The sequence below is a fragment of the Rutilus rutilus genome (assembly GCF_951802725.1).
Source record: "Rutilus rutilus genome assembly, chromosome: 16".
Lineage (NCBI taxonomy): Eukaryota > Metazoa > Chordata > Actinopteri > Cypriniformes > Leuciscidae > Rutilus > Rutilus rutilus.
Window position 1 is genome coordinate 36,368,890 of NC_140224.1, and position 24,572 is coordinate 36,393,461.

Sequence of the window (24,572 nt, forward strand, 5' to 3'; positions counted from 1 at the left end):
ACCAAGAGAGAGAGTGTGTGTGTGTGTGTGTGTGTGTCTGTGTGTGTGTGTGTGTGTGTGTGTGTGTGTGTGTGTGTGTGTGTGTGTTTGTGCAGTGAAGTGTTGATGCATGTGTTGCTGTAAAGCATTGGGCAGAACTGCATTGCTGTCTGAAAGCAACATTAGTTACACACACACACACACACACACACACACACACACAGTGTGTTGTGATGCATGGAGCAGTAATGGTCAAATGGCTCTTCATGATAAAATACTTTTTATAACCATCCTCTGCATTTCATATTTCTGACCTCTCCTTCAACTCCATTACTGACTCATTTTTCACACACACACACACACACACACACACACACACACACACACACACACACACACACACATTATTTATTCATCATTTCTTCCTCAGAACGGGATTTGCACAAAGATCAAACCCAAACAAGACTTGCGAGACTCCCGAAAACCAACAACCAAATAAATATTCACAGGAGCACAAAGATAAAACATTCTCCTTACACACACTTTTAAAATGCGTTTACAGTAAATCATTACACGACGATGGTGGATAAAAGCACATTAATGAGACTCGGCATCCGGTCGGTCAGCTGTTAACTTAACCAAAGCTTCCTTAATCTTCAACAGACGCCATAAACAAACTACAGATGAATAAATCACTGCACGTTCATGTTACGGAGATTGAAATCGAATTATTCCACACTGAAAACATCTTTTAGTCTCTCAGCTGGACTCCATTAGCTTCATCTATTCCACAGCATCAGATGATCCTTCAGATATTAACACTGTAATGCAGAGATGCTGCTCGACAACAGCTTTCCTGGGCGTTTTGAAAGGTTTTTAAAAGCCTGGACGCGTAAATCCTTTAACAGATTTACAGAGTCAGACTCTGAACTTGAACTTGAACATGAAATCATAAATCTAGTGCAATTACACACACAAAAGCACAGTAAGAACTGAAGGCCAGTGGTGAGTTTGGTGCATATAAGCTTAAACGCTCTATGAGGAATTAATATAGCAATTAATTAAATTATTTTTATTTTAACAAAACTTTACTTAATTAATAGTCTGAACAGGTTAAGGATTCTGTTACAAATGCAAGTTTGCATGTTTGTAGGGTAGAAGTATGCAGACTATAAATATCCTAAAGTCCTGTGGTGAAAATCCAGCTTTTAATGTTGTTTATGTGTCTATGTGGTGTTTTTAATGTGCTTTAAGACAAAGCATGTGTAAATTCATAAGTCGACACCATTGCTGAGTATTTCCTCCTTAAAACTGCAGTGAACCAAAGACAGTCTCAAAAACACGCTTTGAAATCGCTGGTGTTTCTGACGTCACAAACTACCGTGTAACCAATCAGATCAACGTGTGATAGTCAACCAGTGGATCTCTGAGCTGAGTGAGTGAGTGGAGGCGGGGCTCATTTGCATATTCATAGAACCGCGCATACTAAATGAGGCAAGGGTGTCGAGTTACATTCAAGATATTTTAAAGCATGAAAGGCATAAAAAAAAGTATAAATATGTAATTTTTGGTGATCAAAGATGAGTTTTAAGGGATTAAATTATTGACTACAGGGGGACTTTAACTATTTAAAATATAGAAATCTGCATGGACAATAAACTATTGTCAAATTTATTTACATCTCTCGACAGAAAGGTTTTCTCAGGTTTTAATAAAATATTATTTAATAGCAGTAGTCATAATAAGCATATTTACAGTAAATGCCTCAGGCTTGCTGCTTGCATAGTATCGTCAACTCATACTGAGCTGTATGCAAAGTATGAGAATTATAAAATGTAATTATGAACACACAAGGACCTGTTTCTTGAACATGAAGTGAAATTACTTGTCGATTTTGCAACAGATTTGCAGGCTGCAGGTGTTCATTAGTGTCAAACAGAGTTTGTTTATGCAAATCAGATACTTGAATAAATTAATAACATCTCCTAGGCATTCCGGTGCTCATTATTAGTCTCATTGAAAAAATTATTCTAAAATGTTCATGTACTGTATCTTTCGGTTTATAAATAAAAGAGCAGTAGTGACATCTAGTGGCCGTGTCTAAAAATGCAAACGTCCACTACCACGTCGCTTCGAACCTTTCAAAACATACTGAAATAACCTCCAAAATGTATATAATTCACACTCATTCAAATGTAACTGCTTCTGATCCAAATATACATTGTTTATAACAAGACTTCGAATAAGAGTGTATTTTCCAGAGCGCTCCCCGTCGGCAGGTGTCGCTGCGCGCAGATGAGACGCCGGCGACGCGCTCAGGCTTCATGAGAGGCTCATGGACGCGCACGCAGCGTCGTCAAAGTAAGCAGTGCTGCATGTGGCAGAAGGATCAGACGAAACCTTCATTAAACGCTGGAGTGTACGCATATATCACCATAAATATATTAATTTCACTGAATTCACACGCTGACTGCGTGAACGCGCCGCAGTCATGGTGAAGGAGCAGTTTAGAGAGACGGATGTGGCCAAAAAGATGTAAGTTTGTGGGTTGCATGCAGGATAAACACGTTTCATCAGAACTTTACACACACATATCGTGTCAGCTGTCTGTCTGTTGAACTGTCCTTGTTGTGTGTATGACTTTGTTCATGCATGTAAAAGTTGTTCATGTGATATTGATGTTTGATTCTCTGGCTTCATCAGAAGTCACATCTGTTTTGGCATGAAATCAGCAGAACAGATGAGACAACAGGCTCATATTCAGGTGGTCAGTAAGAACCTATACAGCCAGGACACCAGCCACACACCGCTGCAGTATGGGGTCCTGGACCACCGCATGGTGACACCACTAATACACACACTACTCACTTAATACAACAGAAACATGGTTTGTTAGATGATTAAACAAGGCTTGATCGTCTCTAATGTGTTCAGGGTACCAGCGAGAAGGACAGGCCGTGTGAAACCTGTGGGAAGAACCTTGCGGACTGTCTCGGGCACTATGGATATCTGGATCTGGAGCTGCCCTGCTTCCACATCGGATACTTCAAAGCTATTGTTGGGATCCTACAGGTGAGATCATCACAACGTGTCTTTAAAGGGTTAGTTCAGCCAAAAATAAAAACTCTGTCAGTATTTACTCTCCCTCATGTTGTTCCAACCCCGTAAGACTTTCGTTCATCTTCGGAACACAAATTAAGATATTTATGATGAAATCTGAGAGCTATCTCACTCCTTCATAGGCTCTTCTATGTAATCGATATCTGCCATCCCAGAAAGTTAGTAAAGACATCGTTAAAATAGTCCAAGTGACTCCAGTGGCTCAATCTTAAGTTTATCAAACGACGAGAATACTTTTTGTGCACAAAAACACACAAAAATAACGACTTTATTCCACTATTCATTTTCTTCTGTGTTTCTTCTGTGTCAGAACGGAGGCTCACGATTGGCCAGCACCACACACATGACCAGCGTCGGCCAATAGTGAGCCTCCGTTCTGACGTACAGAAGCGCTGTGCTGTTACACTACGTGAACTCACTCAGAGAAACACAGAAGAAAATTAATAGTTGAATAAAGTCGAATAAATAGTTGAATAAATATCTTAATTTGTGTTCCGAAGACGAACGAAAGTCTTAGGGGTTGAACAACATGAGGGAGAGTAATCACTGACGGAATTTTCATTTTTGGGTGAACTATCCCTTTAAGCCGTTCAGTGTTTTGCTCTAGGTTTACTGTCAGATTCAATATAGCATTTAACTGGCCCATCCTTTAGTCTATTATTTTTAAGTTTGCATGATAATATAAAAATATTAAGTCAATATAAAGTATTATAAAAAAATATTTATATATACTATTAAAAAATAATATATTGCATATTTATATTATGATTTCTATTGTATTATAAAATATGATATATTATTGACCTAGAGGTGTAGAAAAAGTAATAACATAAAATACTATACAACAAACTATAAATATAAATAAAATAATATGTACTGTATTATAAATTTGTGTATGTTATTGACTTATAAGTATAGAAAAATACAGTATAAATTGTAATAAAAAATATATAAACTATGTAAAAATCATATAATACATAATATTGTATAAATAGAAATAATATAAATGTATAATTTGGTGCAATAATATATAACTTGTAATAATGCTTATAAGAAGTCAATAATATCGAATGCTATAAAACTGACTAAATAATAATATATAATACATTATAAATATTATGGTTAATAAATTACATTATATTTCATACAATTGAATATGTATTATAATATAATATAATATAGTTAATTATGAAATTATTTTTATTATAATCTATAAGTCTATTTTATTATGAATTATATTGTATTTTTGGTCACACTTTAGATTAGGGTCCAATTCTCACTATTAACTACGACTTTTGCCTCAATAAACTCCTAATTACTGCTTATTAATAGTATGTATAGTTGTTAAGTTTAGGTATTATAGGATTAAGGGATGTAGAATATAATCATGCAGAATATTGCATTAATATGTGCTTTATAAGTACTAATAAACAGCCAATATCCTAGTAATATGCATGATAATAAGCAACTGGTTAATAGTGAGAATTGGACCCTAAACTAAAGTGTCACTGTATTTTTATATTATTAGTATTTATATTGATAGTGTTTGTTATTTTTATATAATTGACCTATTATTACAGTTATGCAAATCTTGTTTATATGTGCAGATGATCTGTAAGACGTGTTCTCACATCCTTCTGGCCAAAGAGGAAAAGCTTCAGTTTCTGGATTACCTGCGCAGACCTGGACTGGCGTACCTGCAGAAGCGCGGCCTCAAGAAGAAGATCTCGGACAAGTGCAGGAAGAAGACCATATGCATGAGCTGCAATGCGTTTAACGGTAACAGTGGATTGATGAACACTAAACTCTTCTGCATTGATCATTATATGATGTGATGAAACATTAGGGTTGGGCATCGTTTAAATTTTAACGATTCCAATTCCAATTTCGATTCTGCTTATTGATTACGATTCTTAGCGATTCCTAATTTTGATTCCAATACTGTAAAATTTCGGTCACATTTGGGACCCTGAGCCACAAAACCAGTCACATGGGTCAATTTTTTGAAATTGAGATTTATACACCTTATGAAAGCTGAATAAATAAGCTTTCCATTGATGTGTGGTTTGTTAGGATAGGACAATATTTGGTCGAGATACAACTATTGAACATCTGGAATCTGAGGATGCAAAAAAATCGAAACATTGAGAAAATCTCCTCTAAAGTTCTACATTTATGTTGGCGATAGTGCTGCATTCACTCACAGAAATACATGTTTTATATATTTGCGGCAGGAAATTTACAAAATATCTTCATGGAACATGATCTTTACTTAATATCCTCATGATTTTTGGCATGAAAGAAAAATCAATAATGTATTGTTGGCTATTGCCACAGATATACCCGTGCGACTCGAGACTGGTTTTGTGGTCCAGGGTCACATTTAGTCTCATTGCAAAACATTTAATTGCAGCTGAATATCAGGAACAGAATTCAACAGGCTAGAGAACACTTACGCAAGGAACCTGTGGTTCTGTGGTTTAAAAACACCATAGAAAAACAACTAGCCTAACTAATATACATTTCAAGCATTAATAAAGACAAGTAAACATTCAGTTATTAAAAAAGAACAATAGCAACCAATAGATACAACTGAACAAATATACTATTGAAATAAACAGTATTTTAAGATCTGTATTCAGGTATAGACACTGTAATAACACTGAAACACATTAAAATGCTCACATAGGAATGGATAAGAGGAATCGAAATTAAAATTGTATAACAAGCATCTGATTCCTGACCTCAAGTTTTCGATTCCCGACCCTATGAAACATTGCTCATGTCTCTCCAGGCCCTGTGAAGAAATGTGGCTTGCTGAAGATCATTCATGAAAAGTATAAGACCACGAAGAAAGTCATCGATCCCATGGTGTCGGATTTCCTCCAGTCGTTTGACGTCGCCATTGAACACAACAAAGAAGTGGAGTCACTGCTGGCCAGAGCACAGGTTAATATCCACCAATCAGGAGATAGGAAAACTAAAGCCCTATTCGGACGGGATTAACTTTACCAGGGTAGATGGAGTAATGTATGTTACCACAGGACGTCTGTAATATTAATGGCCAGTTCGCACAGGATAAGATATCTCAGTAAAACTAGCAGAAGTGGGAGAGTAACTCGATTTGAGCATCACGTGCACAAACACATATAACCTATATTTATATATATAAAACAGTTATATCCGGTCGGACGATGTATTAATTAACTTCAGATTGGATTGTGTTGGTAATAGGCACTTAGCTAACGCTAAAAGATGTTTGGTGCCTCTAACAAGTGCTGTCGATCTTCTCTCTGATCTGATGGTGTGTGTGAAACACTGAGTTTTGCCACAGACTCGTTCCAGCGTCTAGAACGCAACTGATGCTTTTTCAAGCGTCTCCATACTTGAAAAACTGCTGGAAACTACTTTTAAACAGGAAATTATGAAATATTTACGTACATATTTACAGCGGGTCTATTTGCACGGGATCAGTGTCACCTGAGGTCCTTTTTCCGGACCTTTTTACTGAAGGTAAAAGTCGCTGTAATCTTGACTGACATTGTCCGTGATGATCTCTGAGATGCACATTCAGACGGGACTAAAGTCACAGAGAAGCTCTGGTGATTACTTTACTCCACCTCTCCATGTGACACGAGTCCCGTCCGAATAGGGCTTAACAGTGCATTGTTGTTTTATCTGATAGAACTGAAAGTAGGGGTGCAGCGTAGCGCAGTTGATCCGTGATCTGTACGGCGCGTTTCAGACAGCGCTCGAACACCGAATTGATTCTCATTTCGCGTTTACTTGCACTTGAACGGACACATACACACAAAATTATTTCTAAATGCCCATTTCATCAAGTATTTGCTCGGTTATGTCATAAGTGAACAGCTGAGAAACAAACCGGATGTTTGTTAGTTTATTCGGTCTTAAAGTGACGGCAGCCTGATATTCCTGCTGTCGTCTGTGTCATTAATGCTAATAAAACAACAAAATACAGCTTTAACAAAGATGAAACTGTTTTTAATTTCTACAGTGAACAAATAGTGTTATTCTACGTTTAGGCCTAATTATTATTTTCTGTACCTGATACTGTTAGACTTTGTAACTTTTGTTATTTAGTGTTCGTCTCTGCTTGTAATGTGTGTATTTGTTCTTATTTAAATACTGACTGTTCACTTGTTTTTAATAATGTTTGAACTTTATCAGTCAGGTTAGTAGTTTTTGATGTAGTATCGAAGTACTTCAAGTGAGCTTTAGGTAATAAATGAGAAGTAAAGTTACATCCCCCCCCCATATATATATAATATATAAAAAAAATTGCAGATATGAAAAATGATTCGAACCGTGAGTTTTGTGATCATTTGCACCACTAACTGAAAGTTTAATATTTCCTCTTCTCGTTCCTTGTCATCCAGGAAAACCTCAATCCTCTGGTCGTGTTGAATCTCTTCCGGAGGATTCCAAACGAGGATATTCCTCTTCTGCTGATGAATGCCGAATCCGGGAAACCCGCTGACCTGATCCTGACGCGCCTGCTAGTGCCGCCCCTGTGCATCCGGCCCTCCGTCGTCAGCGACCTCAAATCAGGCACCAATGAAGATGATCTGACCATGAAGTTAACCGAAATCATCTTCCTCAACGACGTCATCAAGAAGGTACGCAGGTCCCGTTTGAGATGCCAAACACAAGTAGGCGAAGGCGGAGGAAAAACGGTTCAACGATTATTTGAATGGATCAATCAGAATCATTTTGTCCATAGAAATGCATTATTCAGTATTGTACAGTCAGTGACGTGACTGGCGTGTATACTAGAGATGCACCGATGTATCGGCCAATGATCGGTGTCGGTCGATTAAAGCTATTATTTTCGCTATCGGCCGATTGTTTGAAAACAGCCGATGGTCAGTGGTAGGGCTGGGTATTGACACAAATTTCACAATTCGATTCGATTTCGATTCACAAGCTTGCAGTTCGATTTAGATTCTGATTCGATTCAATATTGATTATTTTGGATATCAGGTACAATACAAGGCACATTTCAAATCTCTTCACTAATGCTGTAAACTATGGGAGTCAGTTGTAGCCTATAGGCTTCATTAGCCTACTATAATATTGAAGGTGAACTGATTTATATACAAACACTTAAATTACACTTTTATTTATTTTTATAATAATAAAGTTATATGAAATGTAAACATTTAAATGGTGGCTGTCATAAAAACTTGCTGATTTATTCAAACATGCGTTAAATATTGAAGAACATTAAAAATTATAATGAATATGTAACATGCTGCATATATTTAGCAAAATGCTCCTAAGAGTAAATTTTTCTCGCTGACTAACGAGTTTATGGCCACTGGATGTGGTTTTTCTGAGGTAAATGTGACGTTACATGACATTGTTTACAAGCTGTTTTACTGACGTCTTTCCACGGTTGAAACACTGATTGAGCGGTTCCATGTCACATGATAAGGACTTCGATAAGTTGTACTCTAGCTTTTAACACACTTTCAGAAGCTCATTCATGTTTATTTCGCGCTGTAACTGGTGTTAAGGCGGAAGAGAAGAACATGTGCTTCTCTTGAGCTGCGCCAGAGCGATCTCACGCCACAGTGCCGAAACGGCATTTATGTTTTTGAATTTCGTAAGAAAATGGACGTAATTTGAAATCTGAGACTTTGTTTCATATCAATAGTAGCAAAGCACAAAGATTATTGCGATTTATTGGATGGGATGCGCTACAATGTTACATTCATCAACTGAAAACAGGATGACTAATCGATTCTTGGGATTTAAGAATCGATATCGGTTCGTAAAAATGAATTAAAATCGAGAAATCTATATATTTTTTTTTTACCCAGCCCTAGTCAGTGGCGATTATATCCTGTCAATCAAAAGGGGACGGGAAAACGTGTCAGACTGCAACTCATACTGTGTGTGTAGAAAATGTCTCTTGTGTTGAATTTAGTGCAAGTTAACGTGACAATAACTCTTTAAATGTTAAACAATAGTGACGTTAATGAAGGCTTTATTTGACCCTATGAATCACCCGTAGTTCAAGCCAGGGTTGCCAGATCCCTACATCAAACATTATATTATTTTGTTGCGCCTCCCGTCCAATAATCACAAAGAGCTCTGTGTGATTTCTTTCTTCTGATAAGAAACGAAGTCTCAGCTTTTTAATTCTGTACATTATATCACGAAATTCAAACAATAAATGGCGTTTTGACGCTCTTAAATGTGACGTGACAGATCGCTGTAGTCTTTTCTTCCACTTAATACAATTTATATCTCGAAAAACATGCATGAACATCAGAAGGTATGTTGAAAGATACAGTGCAAACCGAAATCATGTCTCATGAAATCACTCAATCTGTGTTTCATCCGCGGAAAGACGTCAATAAAACAGCTTGAACAATATCACTGACTCTTGCATTTACCTCAGGGAAGTCATCCAGTGTTCACAGTTCGCTAGTAAGCTATAAAACACTAGAGGAGAGCTTATTTACTGTTAATTCTATATGTATGTTTGAATAAATTTGCCATGAAAACTACCTTATGTTCAATAGTTGTAGCAATACAAACATTTCAGCTTTTATTTGGGTGTAAATATTGTATCTGGAAACAAATAGCAGTTGAGTATAATAGCTCTGTTGTTGTATTGTGTACCAAATGAGAGGTTCCCTGTATAGTTTACAGCATTATTTGGGAGAGATTTTTTTTCCTTAAGAAAAATCAAACAATCGTTATTGTTTTTCGGCCGATATAATTGTGAATAATCGGTATCGGCAGAGAAATCAAGTATCAGTGCATCTCTAGTACATAGGGCTGCACGATATTGAAGAAAAATGCGATACGATATAATGCTTGGTGTGTAAAACAAACTTAAATTATCTTAAATATATTTAAAATTATATAACATACATGCGTGTTTCACATGTGGCAAGAAAACATCCCTACAACTTTAATGGAAGGAGACGTATGTGTGTTTTCCAAGCATTAATGGTGAGGAACGACCCTTATTATACTTGTGAGCGGCTCATATGAGGAGTTTCTGGGTGTTTCTCCCTCAGATCTGCTTCCAGGTCTTGATCGTGGCATTTATTTGAGGTTTAGAATCCATTATTCCTGTAATTCTTCTGTCTTTTATGAATTTAATAAAGAGCTCTGTCTCGTATTCTGTCCAAACACACCGCGTCGTCTACGTCAGGTGACCTGGAAATGCGCAAGAACTGTTTCCATTGCAGTTTTGAGAAATATTTCTTTTTCGAGTTGCCTGAAAAACCTCCTCATGCGAGCGGAAAAACTTTTTCGCGATAAATGGAAGTTTTTGCGAAGTTTCCATTGGGCGTATTTTCAATTCGTAATTTCAATTTGCTCAATTTGTAGGGTAATGGAAACGTGGCTAAACGTGTAAACCACGGGGTTTAGGGAGTCAGGTTATCCTACATTAGGGCTGTTTAACAACATAAACTGAATAATCAAATGTAAAAATAAAACTGCTTAGTTTTCACTGTATGAATTAAATATATCCTGATTCTTATTAAAGCTACAAAAGTTATTCAGCCAAGAGCAGTGAGTGATTTTCTCTTTGTCTTTTGATCATGACCCCAGTTATTGCAGTTATTGCGATATATACATTTGTCATATTTCGATAATTTTGATATATTGTGCATCTCTAGTATACATGACTAGTAAATGTGGCATAACTGTAGTTGTGTACATCCACAGCACCGCATGTCAGGAGCCAAAACCCAGATGATCATGGAGGACTGGGACTTTCTGCAGCTCCAGTGTGCTCTGTACATCAACAGCGAGCTTTCGGGGATCCCGCTCAACATGGCACCCAAGAAATGGACCCGTGGCTTTGTGCAAAGGCTCAAGGGAAAACAGGGTACGACCCGCTGAGGGCTAAAGGGCTTTCCCATGAGTCTCTGTGGAAATGTTGGTGTTATATTTTGCCTTGTCCAAATGCCCACACATACGGTCTTTGACCACTTGTCTACTTGCATGACGTATTTCCTCTATTTGGTGTGTGTAGAACTTTTGATTACTTGATGGGACACACTTTTAGTCTTGCAAAAAATGCAAGTGTTTACAGAGCTTTTATTCATTATATTTTCAATACTTGGCATTTTTAAATAGACTTCTACATGTCTGTTCAGTAGTCGCTATGTAACTAACAGAGAAAACTAATTTTAAATTGTGGTGCTTCTAATTAAGTGATAAAAACAGTTGCAAATGTTGTACAAAATAGGCCTAGACTCATCTTTGCACCAATAAAATATGCAACACTTTGTTTTTACTACCAATTTATATGCATCTAATTAATTTAAATTACAGTGGAATGTTTTCCTCGACATCTCGCGATTTCGGGGTACATGAGTTCCAGAACATAGTGCATGATGGGATACACTTAGCCACGGTATTGGAGATAGTGTGTGTGTGTATTTGGACAAGGCTTCGGTCTTCTGCTTTGACGTTAGACGCCCTCCAGCATCGCTGTCACATCAACTTGCCTGGTTTTGCTGTTTCCAGGGCGGTTTCGTGGAAACCTGTCTGGAAAGAGAGTGGATTTCTCCGGCAGAACGGTCATCTCTCCCGACCCAAACCTGAGGATTGATGAGGTCGCTGTACCTGTTCACGTCGCCAAAATCCTCACCTACCCGGAGAAGGTCAGAGCAGTCACTGCTGCGGGTCACAAGGCGCTCACAACTACTCATTTTAACTAGTCAATTAGTTGGTGAAATAGTCTAAAGAGGTTTTTTTTTTAAATTTTTCTGGATTTAATTATTGGTTTTAATTAAATTGTGATAGTCAAGAAGCATTTATATATTATATTTATCTACAATAATGTGGCACTATTAAATGTTTTATTTTTTCTGAAAATTTCTGGATTTATGATTTATTACAAATTTACTATTAAAAACAGTGAACAAAAAAAGTTGTAATTTAAAAAAAATATTTAAAGTCCCCCTGTAGTCAATAATTTTATCCCTTAAAACTCATCTTTGATCACCAAAATTACATATTAAAAGTTTTTTCCTTGAAAAAAAATTTATTCATGCCTTAAAATAGCTTGAATGTAACTCGACACCCTTGCCTCATTTAGCTATGAATATGCAAATGAGCCCCGCCTCCACTCACTCACTCAGCTCAGAGATCCACTGGTTGACGACAGTGGCGGTTCTACATTGAATTACACCCTGGGCGAGACCCCCTTCGAGCGCTTTAGTACTTTAGTAAAATAACGTTATGCATCTTTATTTAAGAAATGTTTGATATTTGGACTGGAAACAAGAAAAAAATACTAAGTAAGAAAAGCATTTTTTGCAGTGTAATAACTGAACTTGTAACAGTTTTGTTGCAAAGCACAATATTATGGTGAAATTAGATCTCGTGTTTGAGTTAAAACCGAATTATTGTTAAGCATAGCAAGAATCATAGCAAAAAGGCTAACAAATAAGAGTTATACCCACCAATTAATATTGCCCCTTCATTCATGACATGGATACCGTAATCATACAGAGAAAACATAGTTGCATACCTTTATCTTTCGCTCGTTTCTAAATTGGGCACCTGATGGCTTTGACCTTTCTTGTCCATCTCTTATTTGGCACTCGACATCGACAATCAACAGATTTCCCCTGATCCCCCCCCATAACAACTGTCACTCACGACGAGTCACGACCAGAAGTCAAGACTAAACCAATTCACCTTGGTGGTGGTGACCAAGTAATCGTTTTGTTATACCTATTTTTATTAGCCATTCAGACAATTCAGAAAAACAAAAATGTGCAGGAAATATAGAGGCCCGTATTTATAATATTATGAATGAAATGTGTGTTATTTGAAAGAAAGTCGAGGTGTCACTTACTTAGATAACTATATGGATCCCCCTTCTTGTCCGTTCCATTTGGAAGAGACCCAGAGGTGAACTGTCATCCGCGCCCGCGCCTCCGCGCCCCCCCTCCTTTCCCCTTCTCAAACAAACTTCGTCTGCCAATTCCCCACACAGTGAAATGATAGATAATAGGATTATCTATACATGCATATAAACAACAGTAAAAGCTGGATTTTCACCACAGTGGGACTTTTTTGGCAAACAAAGTGCTGCACAACAAAGGTGTACTGTTAAAATAAAAACACAGAAGAATGTTCCTTATATTGATAGCTTGCATATCATAATCTATTCTGGTTCATACACTCCAAAAAACCCTGCTTAAAATGCAGTGGATGATGGATGGGTCAGTAGTTGGTCATTTCGTGGTAAAATGTGGAATGCAAAGACTTTGGTGTGTGTGTTTTCTTTTAGGTGAATAAAGCCAACATTGAGATGTTGAGGAAGCTAGTGCGTAGCGGTCCTGATGTTCACCCGGGAGCAAATTTCATTCAGCAGAGACACATGCAGATGAAGAGGTCAAATACACAAAAATCATCCAAAAATTAATGTTCTGTCATCATTTACTCTCCCTCATGTCATCGCAAACCTGTTTGACTTTATTACAAAACATCATAAAAGCACAGGTTTGGTTGCTTTGTGAGACGAACAACAAAAACAAAAAATAGTGATGCATTCTGGATTATAGCAAATACTGTTATGATGATCAGCTTGATGATCTAAATCTCCATCCACTTTCATCGTTCATACATCCTTCAAAACTTCTACAAAGAAAGAAAGTCATAGTTTGTTACGACATGAGGTTTTTCATTCTTCCTTGCGCTGTTGCTTCATCTTCTGAATGCGTTTGCTTCAGGTTTTTGAAGTACGGTAATCGAGAGAAGATGGCTCAAGAGCTGAAGTACGGGGACGTGGTCGAGAGACACATGATTGATGGCGACATCGTGCTGTTCAACCGGCAGCCTTCTCTGCATAAACTCAGCATCATGGCTCATATCGTGAGTTATTCTTCCTCATTCCTCGCGGTGTAACTCTGCGGGGGCGTCACACACACACACACACACACACACACACACACACACACACACACAAATACATTTTTGATTCAGGGGCTTAAAAATCTAAATCAAATTAATGTGTGATATCCGTGTCAATTCTCCTGTATTCTGTTCCAGGCGCGTGTGAAACCTCATCGGACGTTTCGCTTTAACGAGTGTGTGTGCACGCCGTACAACGCTGACTTTGACGGAGACGAGATGAACCTCCACCTTCCGCAGACAGAAGAGGCCAAAGCTGAAGCTCTCGTCCTCATGGGGGTGAGAAAGACGGACACTTCACTATAAGGTTCATTAGTTGATGTATTAACTAACAATGAGCAATACATTCGTTTCAGTATTTATTAATCTTTAATGTTAGTTAATTAAAATATAGCTGTTCATTGCTTGTTCATGTTAGTTCGCAGTGCATTAACTAATGTTAACAAATACAACCTTTGATTTTGGTTGTCATTAATTTATGAAATTGATATTACCTAAATTAATATGCTGAATAATAAGTATTGTTCATTCTTAGTTCATGTTAATTAAGGTAGTTAACTAATGAACCTTATTGTAAAGTGTTACGCTCTTTTATGAAGTTACCTCACTTAATTACTTAATTAGGAAGATTATACCTAATTTATTATGTTAATTTCAAAAAATCTTGCATAATATGACTTGCTGTTTTTGTTTGTTTGTTTTTTATTGTATTTATATAATATTTGCATTTTTATAATTGAATTTTTGCCATGAAAATAGCCTTGAATGCTAAATAAAACAATCTGAATCTGTAAAGTGTTACAGACGAACTAAACCGCCCTCAGAATACGGGATAAATCCCTGTTTCTGTGTTCCTCACACAGACGAAGGCAAATCTGGTCACTCCCAGAAACGGTGAGCCGCTGATCGCAGCCATTCAGGACTTTCTGACAGGTGCGTTTTCCTCCTCAGCCAATCAGATTCCAGCATCTGAAGTTGGCGCTGTTAAACCGCTTGTAGCGACAATGACCTTCTTGTCTCTTAGAGGTGTTGTAGGATTATTTCTGACGCGTGAGATCCAAACAAGACGCTTCCAGTCCAGTAATGCATTTATCCCTTTGTCACAATCCTGATGCCACAACACTTTATAATCCACAAGTTCGCATGTCCACATTACACCTGACTTCACTTGCTCTCTGGCTACCTAAATACCTATTAAACCCACACTCCACCCAGTGTCCAACAGTGGAACTACAACAAATTATAAATAGAGCATAATGGCTGTTAAAGGTGCAGTGTGTAATTTCTGGCGGCATCCAGTGGTGAGGTTGCGAATTGCACCCTACAGATTACAGTTACGGTGGCTGACAGGAAGTGATGTCGTCTGAGACGGCAGAGAGTAGCCAGTTAAGCAGCGAGGTTTCTTTACAAAGATAAATTAAGAAATGAGTGAATATTATTGTTACCTGTTCATCATTGTGTCAGTGTTTTATCCGCTGACTTTAGCTAGAACAACATAGTGACGAAACGCGTTTGTCCGTTTAGGGCCACCGTAGAAACATGTCGATTGTGTGTGTAGATAGAAATGGCTCATTCTAAGGTAATAAAAACATTACGGTTCATTATGTAAGGTCTTTATACACCACTGAAAACATAGTTATGTTTACAATATTGCATTTCTGTCGACAGATCCTCCTAAATATTACACAATGCACCTTTAAACCGCTGATGTTCATGTGTTTTTCTGTACCATGTGACAGGTGCGTACCTGCTCACGCTCAAAGACACTTTCTTCGACCGAACCAAAGCCTGTCAGATCGTCGCCTCCATCCTGGTGGGAAAAGACGAGAAAGTCAAGATCTCCCTCCCTCATCCTGCGATTCTCAAGGTCTGGCGTGAAGGATGAACTGATGCTCTGTGGGGGGAAAATGATGAAATTTCCCCTCCAGTGCTGATTCTCTCCTTATAAACACTGAACATGCTCTCTTTTTGGAGCCGGTTTAGACAAAAGAAAAGCTCTTTATTGGATAGACACTTGTTTGTGTGTTTAAATTGCGTTTGTCTTTGTGTGGGGGTTATTTGACGTCTTCAGTAAGAGCTTTTTTTTGCTTAAATTATGAAATTGCTTTTGAGTAATAACTGCTCACCGAGTGTAATGGTAGTTATTTGATCTGTTTAATTAGATTAGAGTTTTGATATGCATATTACAAAACAGGAAGTGACATCGTTTGGACCCTTTTCATGGTGGAAAGACAAATATACAACTTTTTCTAACGTTCTTTAACCCTAATATCTTCTTTTTAGTATAAAATGCATCAAGCTTTTCAACTTGTTTCACTTTCCCTCCATTAATTATGTGCAATATAAACCTTATAGATGTCAAAGCTTTAAAATAACTATAAATAAAACTACTCGTGTGTGTGTGTGTGCGCACGTGCAAGAGCGTGTGTGTGCTTACGAGAGTTTGTGTGTGTGTGTGTGTGTGTGTGAGAGCGTGTGTGTACGTGCGAGAACGTGTGTGTGTGTATTGCAGTATTTACTTTTGAGGTAAATGAGAAACATGTCTTCAAGGTTATGCACTTATTTTTCTGAGTTTGTGCGCTAGTTATTTGAAAGTGTGATGAAGTTGACCTGTGCGCGTCGCTGTGTGTGTGTTGTGTCAGCCGATCAGGCTGTGGACGGGGAAGCAGATCTTCAGTCTGATACTCAAGCCCAGTAAGAGCTGTCCGGTGAAGGCCAACCTGCGCACCAAAGGCAAGCAGTACTGCGGGAAAGGGGAGGATCTGTGCTCCAACGACTCCTGTGAGTGACCCGGCAGCACTTTAAACACACACACGTCTTCCATTTTTTTTTTTTAGTTTTGCAGCACTTTATTTGCCAAAAATAAAAGGAATTGGTTTCATAGGGCCCTATATTTGCTGAGAACCCCTTCTAATATAAGGATACTTCACATGTAACCCGTGTGTGTGTGTGTGTGCGCAGTTGTGGTGATCCAGAACAGTGAGCTGATGTGTGGCAGTCTGGATAAAGGAACTCTGGGATCCGGATCCAAGAACAACATCTTCTACATCTTGTTGAGAGACTGGGGTCAAGAGGAGGCGGCGGATGCCATGTCACGCCTGGCCCGTCTGGCTCCCGTTTACCTGTGTGAGTCTTCAGTGTGTCTGAGAGTGTGTGTGTGTGCGTGTCTGAGAGTGTGTGTGCGTGTCTGAGAGTGTGTGTGCGTGTCTGAGAGTGTGTGTGCGTGTCTGAGAGTGTGTGTGCGTGTCTGAGAGTGTGTGTGCGTGTCTGAGAGTGTGTGTGCGTGTCTGAGTGAGTGTGTGCGTGTCTGAGTGAGTGTGTGCGTGTCTGAGTGAGAGTGCGTGCGTGTCTGTGTGAGAGTGCGTGTGTGTGAGAGTGCGTGTGTGTGTGTGTGAGAGTGTGCGTGTCTGAGAGTGCGCGTGTGTGTGTGTGAGAGTGCGTGAGTGGGCATGTTTAGCTATACTTGAGGACCAAATGTCTCCACATGGATAGTAAAACTCGACATTCCCTACTTTGCGAGAACTTTTTGCTGGTCCTCACAAGGAAAATTGATTAATAAACATAATAAAATGTGGTTTGTTTTGAAAATGTTAAAATGCTGAAAGTTGTGTGTGTGTGTGTTGGGTCGGGTTAGTGTAAGGGGACAGAATATACAGTTTGGACAGTATAAAAACCATTACGTCTATGGAGAGTCCCCAGAAAGATAGTAAACCAGATGTGTGTGTGAGATTTTGTGTGGGTTAAAGTCATGACGTGTGTGATGTTTTCGTGATTCCTGTCTTGAAGCGAATCGAGGCTTCTCCATCGGGATCGGAGACGTGACGCCCGGACAGGGACTCCTGAAGGCCAAGCAGGAGCTGCTGGACGACGGATATAAGAAATGTGACGAATATATCGAAGCGCTGAAGACGGGCCGGTTACAGCAGCAGCCGGGCTGCACCGCGGAGGAGACGCTCGAGGTGAGAGAGAGAACGAGTTACACACACACACACACATTACATCTGATTACCTCTGTGTGACGTGTGTGTGTGTGTCTCCAGGCGTTAATCCTGAAGGAGCTGTCAGTCATCAGAGATCACGCTGGCAGCGCGTGTTTGAGGGAACTGGACAAAAGCAACAGTCCGCTGATCATGGCTCTGTGTGGATCCAAAGGTACCATCCAAACCTCCCTACTGGAACTATATATACATATATATCATATTTACAGGGCAAATATTAAAACATTAAAATGCTTGAAGTATTAAATTTGAGTTTTTGACATTTAAGTGGCTGGAAAACCCTTGAAAACGGCCATATTTATGAATAGGGACTTGAAAAGCGCTTGAATTATTGAAAGACAATATATGTGAAATTAGTGTTTGATTTTATCGATATAACACTATTTTCACACAAAATGAAAACTGCAGCCCATCTGATATAGAGCCGTTTTGCATGGCTATGAGTTTGATATTGCTCATAAATATCCAAGTATATGATACAGCTTTAATTTTTCAGTTCAATTATATATTCATGGGGTGGAAATCAGTTTTACTATCAAAGTATCACTTTGTCATAGTATAGTTAATGTTACCACAGTCATTGCATCTGCTGCAATTTATCTGTACCATTTTGTTTTATTGGTTTATTTTTGTTTATCTATTTACCCTTTTTAGAATTTGAAAGATAATATAATATAGATTGTTTGATAAGTGAGATTTCTGATTGAAGTCCTTAAAGTAGTAGAAATATTTTTTATTTATTTATTTATTAGTAAGAGATACATTTTTATCCATGTTTTAATTTCTATAGTAAAGCTCTGTTGTGCAGAAGTTTACTTAAAGTTAATACAATCATTAACACTTGCATTTATTTTTAAATGCAAGATTTTTTTGTAATGGTATTGTTATATTTTCATTTGATTACATTTTAAAAGATTGATTATATTGTAAAAAAAATTGTGTGAATTTTTGATGATAATTTTGTATTAAATGATAAAACAGAAAAAAAAGCAAACAGAATTTGAGAAAAATAAAACAGAAAAAGTAGTGCTTAAAGTCCTTGAATTTGATTTTACAGTATTAAAAATGAATAAATAATCACAAATGTCTGTGAAATAACCTCTGCGTCTCCAGGGTCATTCATTAACATCTCCCAGATGATCGCTTGCGTCGGGCAGCAGGCCATCAGCGGCTCTCGTGTTCCTGACGGATTCGAGAACCGTTCGCTGCCTCACTTTGAAAAGCACTCCAAAGTAAGAGGGAACAACTCGAGTCTTCAGCTCTTCTTTGCCGTTCATACCTTTGATTCTTCAATTACAGCAACTTTTGTCCTTTGTCCGCTGGGATGATTTCAAATAAATGCTTTTTGTAATTAAAAAAAAGAGCCTATCGTTGTGTTGCACAGGAGAGATTATACTCGCTTTAAACTTTATGTAATATCAGTTTTTCCCTATTTTGAAGTGTCAGAAATCATGCATGTGTTTAATTGACTTCTAGCAACAGGTTTTCACACGGGTCCTTGAAATCCTTGAAAGTTTGTGAATCTGAAAAATAAAATAAATCAAGGCCCTGGAAAGTTTTTGAAGATAAACATGCATAGATGCAGACCCTTGAAAGTGCTTGAATTTATTTTATTTTTAATTTATAAAAAGCCAATCGTGGAGAGATTATACAAGCCGTTTAAACTTTATTTAATAACTTTAACAATTCGTTTTTTCCCTATTTTGAGGTGCATAATGCATGCGTTTAATTGACTTTAGCAATCTTTGCATGATTAATTCCAAGGTTTATGCAACTCTTTGTCCAATAACTGCATGTTTTCATTGCCGTCGTAAAATCACACCGTGTACCGATGAATATTTCATCATGCTTTATGATTATGTTTGGAGGAAATGCTTCAGAACTTTTGAAAGTGATCAGAGTTTAACGAAGACACAAACCAGAGGCTGTGTGGAATAAAAGCGACATGTTTGTGTGATTTGTTCTTTTATGTTTCAGCTCCCTGCGGCGAAGGGCTTTGTGGCAGACAGCTTTTATTCTGGTCTGACGCCCACTGAGTTCTTCTTCCACACGATGGCTGGCAGAGAAGGGCTGGTCGACACCGCTGTGAAAACAGCAGAGACAGGATACATGCAGGTACCACAGCAGATGAAACGTGTCCGCTTGCCTCCTGTATTAAAGTCCCCCTGTGGTGAAAATCCAGCTTTTAATCTTGTTTGTGTGTCTATGTGGTGTTTTTAATGTGCTTTAAGACGAACCTTGTGTAAATTCATAAGTCGACACCATTGCTGAGTATTTCCTCCTTAAGACGAGACACTACAGGTGAATAGGGTAAAATGTTTAACTAGCAGATATCACCATGAAACTTTCCCAGTTGATTACCTACATTAAGATGAGAAAAAAAATGTATTACAAATTTTCTGTAATTAAATTTTTAAATATGCAAAGTAGGCAATATCTAATTAAATATGCGCTAATTTGCATATATATATATATATATATATATATATATATATAAAAAACCCCGAAATCTGAGAATTGGATAAAGCCAGGTTAAAAAAATTTTCATTGCTCACATATTAGATGGGAAAAAAATTACAGAGGGATTTATGGGTATCTACTTTTGTTATCCTGTAAATCAGAAAATACTGTCAATAGCCTTAAAAAAATTATTTTCGCCATGCTTTTTGGAATAAAATGTTATATAAATCAGGCTAGGAATAATATATTTACAAATCCCTCTGTAAATGTCTTCATAATATAACTAGGCACAAGACTGGAAAGTGTGGTGTGTATCGGTGCTACTGAAGTGGAGATTTCAGACTTGGAGAATGAGAGAAAAGCCATGTTGAGAAAACGGGCTTTAAAGATTTATCATCAGCCAATGAGATTGCGCATTCAGCCCTTTTACTTTCACGATTGGTTGCTGATAAAAAGGAAATGAGCATATTTGGATCCGACAGCATTGTACAGGAGAGAGAGAGCTTTCCAGCGGTGTGTGTGATGACAGGGAGCAGACAGAGATCGCGGAGCAGCGGGAGGATTTACAACGCCAACTTTTGTTGAGTTTATGAGAAATCTACAGACGCAAACAGACACAGTGTAGTAAAATAAAGACCTTAATGTGTATTTCAGACTTTTTTTCACCACAAGTCTGAAAGAAGATGTGTTATTGAAGACAAATATCCAAAAATCTCAAAATTGACCAGTAAAAAAAAAAAACGATGTTTTTGCCTGCCTTAAAACTGCAGTGAACCAAAGACAGTCTCAAAAACACGCTTTGAAATCGCTGGTGTTTCTGACGTCACAAACTACCTTGTAAGCAGGGTTTGAAATTAACTTTTTCACTCACCCGCCAATTTGGCTACTAAATTTTTAAGTGACCGGCCATTCAGAACTTCTACTAGCCAAAGAAAAAAGAAGAAAAGAGATTAACCGGATTAACTACGTCACAGCATTAATTTCTTATTCAAACTAAATCCTGTCATCCAGCATCTCCTCCCTTCCTCTTTCATCCTCATCACCAAAAATGTGTTGTAGGTGGACAGATCAATACAGTACAAAGAACATAAAAAAAATGTACGATGTTGGGAAATAACAATGTTTTGTTCACCAAATGCTTTTTAATCTTCGCTATTGCTTTAATGCAAATGAACAAGCGCGCTGTTACTTGATGTGTAGTGACGTGTGTGTTCAAGTAAGCCTGATATAGCAGATTCTGGGCAATACACTGTATTTAATAAATCATGATGACTCACGAGTTGAGTATTTGCGCTAAATCTGCGCAGATTTGTCTTATGCAAACTTCCCAAGCAAAGTGAGTAAACATCATAAGTAACACGCCACAGTTTATTTTTACAGTTTTTATTTTGAAGTTGGGCAGGTGTTTATTTCAAACCCTGCTTGTAACCAATCAGATCAACGTGTGATCGTCAACCAGTGGATCTCTGAGCTGAGTGAGTGGAGGCGGGGCTCATTTGCATATTCATAGAACCGCGCATACTAAATGAGGCAAGGGTGTCAAGTTACATTCAAGCTGTTTTAAGACATGAAGAGATTTTTTTTCATGGAAAAACTTTTAAATATGTCATTTTGGTGATCAAAGATGAGTTTTCAGGGATAAATTTGGCTATGGGGGACTTTAATGTGTTGTCGTAATTATAAACACTTGTTTGTAGAGCAAACAGTATCACCATTTACCTATAGCGTCTAGTGAATCAGAACTCTTGCACATTCACATAAAACAACTTAAATGTTTGCAAAATAAGGTGGATAATGATGCAATTAAGTTATGGATTCATTTATGCACGTAAACTATCAATATTCCAGCTTAAATTCAAATATAAAAAAATGAGTCAGTCATTTAATTGCCCATATGTCATTGCAAAACTAACTTTTTATAATTCTGCATTTTCCTAACGGTCTTCTACAACAAGTGAGATCTGTGGTGTGCGTTAATGGTGTGTGTGTGTGTGTGTTGTACAGAGGCGTTTGGTGAAGTCTCTGGAGGACTTGTGCTCTCAGTACGATCTGACGGTGCGCAGCTCCACCGGTGACATCATTCAGTTCATCTACGGCGGAGACGGACTCGATCCCGCGGCCATGGAGGGGAAAGATGAGCCGCTGGAGTTCAAAAGAGTCCTCGACAACATCAGAGTACGTCAAAGATTATTCTCACAGAAAGCCGCTAGGTCCAGTGGAGAGGTACCAGTATCAGGGTTCACACGGGTCCTTGAAATCCTTGAAAGTTTGTGAATCTGAAAAAAAAATAATCAAGGCCCTGGATAGTTTTTGAAAATAAACACACACAGTCCTGCACTACCTGGCCTATGCACACTAGCTGGCTTTGTTTTACGTTAGTTACACGCATTTGCCCAAATATATTTGATTTAATGTAATGTTTAATTGCTTTGCTTTAAGATAATGTAAACCCATGAGGCAAGAAAAACTTAAAAGCATATTCATATACAAAACTTCTGGCTACATGAGCCTAAGCTCTTTTAAAAGGAAATCCATGCAAAAGTTAATATCAGATCATTGTAGAATACAGTATAATATGTACCGAATATTCTTCAGTTTTATGTAAAACAGAAATATGAATAGACATATGGCCAAACATAGTTGTGTTTGACACATTAAAACTGTAACAATGCATCTTACAAGGTAACACGATGAGTTTTAGAGTCCTTGAATTAAGTCCCCACAGTAAGTCCTTGAATTTGAGGGTGTTGGACCTGGAAAGTCCTTGAAAGGTCCTTGAATTTGAAGTTAACCGAGGTGTGGGAACCCTGTTATATAATCTTACCTCAGAATTTATAATCTTACCTCAGAATTCAAGTTGCACGAGGAACAGACCAAATTTAAGTAGTTCACTATAAATCTTGCATCTAAATGTAATTTGCATATTTAAATGAGCTGGTTAGATTATACAGTGTTTTCCGTCATGTCATAAACTTGAAGCGGCTCTGACAGAATTATATTTTTTCTGTTGCGGCAATTTCTATGGAATCCATTTTATTTATTTGTCTGGATAACGTTTTAATGGTCGCCTAATCAATTTGAATTCATAAAACTTAACAGTTTAATATATTTAAATATAATATATAAAATATATTTATATATATATAATTTTTCTCAAAGTTCTGTTTGCTTTTTTTCTGTTTTATGATTTAATACAAATTTATCATAAAAAATTGCCTAACCCTGGTGATCACATTCACACAATTTTTACAATATTATCAATCTTTTCAAATGTAATCAAATGAAAATATAACAATATCTTTACAAAAAAATGTTGTATTTAAAAATAAAGTCAAGTGTTAATGATTGTATTAACTTGTTTTTTTCAAATAAACTTGTGCACAACAGAGGTTTACCATATAAATTAAAACATGAATAAAATCACTTGATCTCTTACTAATAAATAAATAAATAAATAAAAATTATTATTTCTACTACTGTACAAATCTTAGGGCCTAAATTCACCAGCCACATTTTCACCACATAATTTTCTTCAGAGGAACTGAAGTCTCGTTTGTCTTGTTTCATGCGGTTCTGCTTGTGTGTGAGCAATCAGAGTGGATTCTGGGATTATAATGTCTCTTCTCAAATGTGAGCTGACATTTATGAAATGGTAGAGTTGTGCTCTGCCATCAGTTTCGTACAATCACCTCTGGCCTGTTTTCATCTCATTCACATTCTGATCACTGCTATCTGTGGAGTCTAATTGATTGAAATGGCGCTTGAGGGATGCTGGGATGTGGAAACGTGCTCTGTGGGAGCGCTGAAGGGCACTTTACACATCATCTTCTCCCCCTTGCTCCTCTGAACGCTGATGCTCAGGTTTGTGTTTTCTCAGGCGGTGTTCGGCTGTCCGGGCGAGCCGGCGCTGAGCAGAAACGAGCTGGTTTTGACCACCGACTCCATCATGAAGAGAAAAGACTTCCTTTGCTGTAGAGACACGTTTCTGGAGGTGAGACAGACTTCAGACTCTCCCTCATGTCGTTCCAAACCCGCATGGAATTGATTTCTTCAGTAGAGCACAAAAAAGTAGACGTTTCGCTGAATGTTCAT

General features: G+C 37.7%; 1 protein-coding gene across 1 annotated transcript in view; it reads left to right on the forward strand.

The window, feature by feature from the left end:
- Positions 1–2,296: 2,296 nt before the first annotated feature.
- Positions 2,297–24,572, forward strand: part of polr3a (polymerase (RNA) III (DNA directed) polypeptide A) — a 35,675-nt gene continuing 13,399 nt past the window's right edge. Inside the window, exons 1-21 of the mRNA XM_084434640.1 lie at positions 2,297–2,514; positions 2,683–2,818; positions 2,914–3,051; positions 4,707–4,878; positions 5,894–6,048; positions 7,500–7,739; positions 10,816–10,978; positions 11,623–11,759; positions 13,400–13,503; positions 13,842–13,983; positions 14,161–14,301; positions 14,886–14,955; positions 15,762–15,889; positions 16,665–16,803; positions 16,984–17,148; positions 17,809–17,981; positions 18,063–18,174; positions 19,134–19,252; positions 19,998–20,135; positions 22,485–22,655; positions 24,358–24,471. Coding sequence (XP_084290766.1) covers positions 2,471–2,514; positions 2,683–2,818; positions 2,914–3,051; positions 4,707–4,878; positions 5,894–6,048; positions 7,500–7,739; positions 10,816–10,978; positions 11,623–11,759; positions 13,400–13,503; positions 13,842–13,983; positions 14,161–14,301; positions 14,886–14,955; positions 15,762–15,889; positions 16,665–16,803; positions 16,984–17,148; positions 17,809–17,981; positions 18,063–18,174; positions 19,134–19,252; positions 19,998–20,135; positions 22,485–22,655; positions 24,358–24,471 — 2,901 coding nt within the window. The 5' untranslated portion in view covers positions 2,297–2,470. The remainder of the gene's footprint in view (positions 2,515–2,682; positions 2,819–2,913; positions 3,052–4,706; positions 4,879–5,893; positions 6,049–7,499; positions 7,740–10,815; positions 10,979–11,622; positions 11,760–13,399; positions 13,504–13,841; positions 13,984–14,160; positions 14,302–14,885; positions 14,956–15,761; positions 15,890–16,664; positions 16,804–16,983; positions 17,149–17,808; positions 17,982–18,062; positions 18,175–19,133; positions 19,253–19,997; positions 20,136–22,484; positions 22,656–24,357; positions 24,472–24,572) is intronic.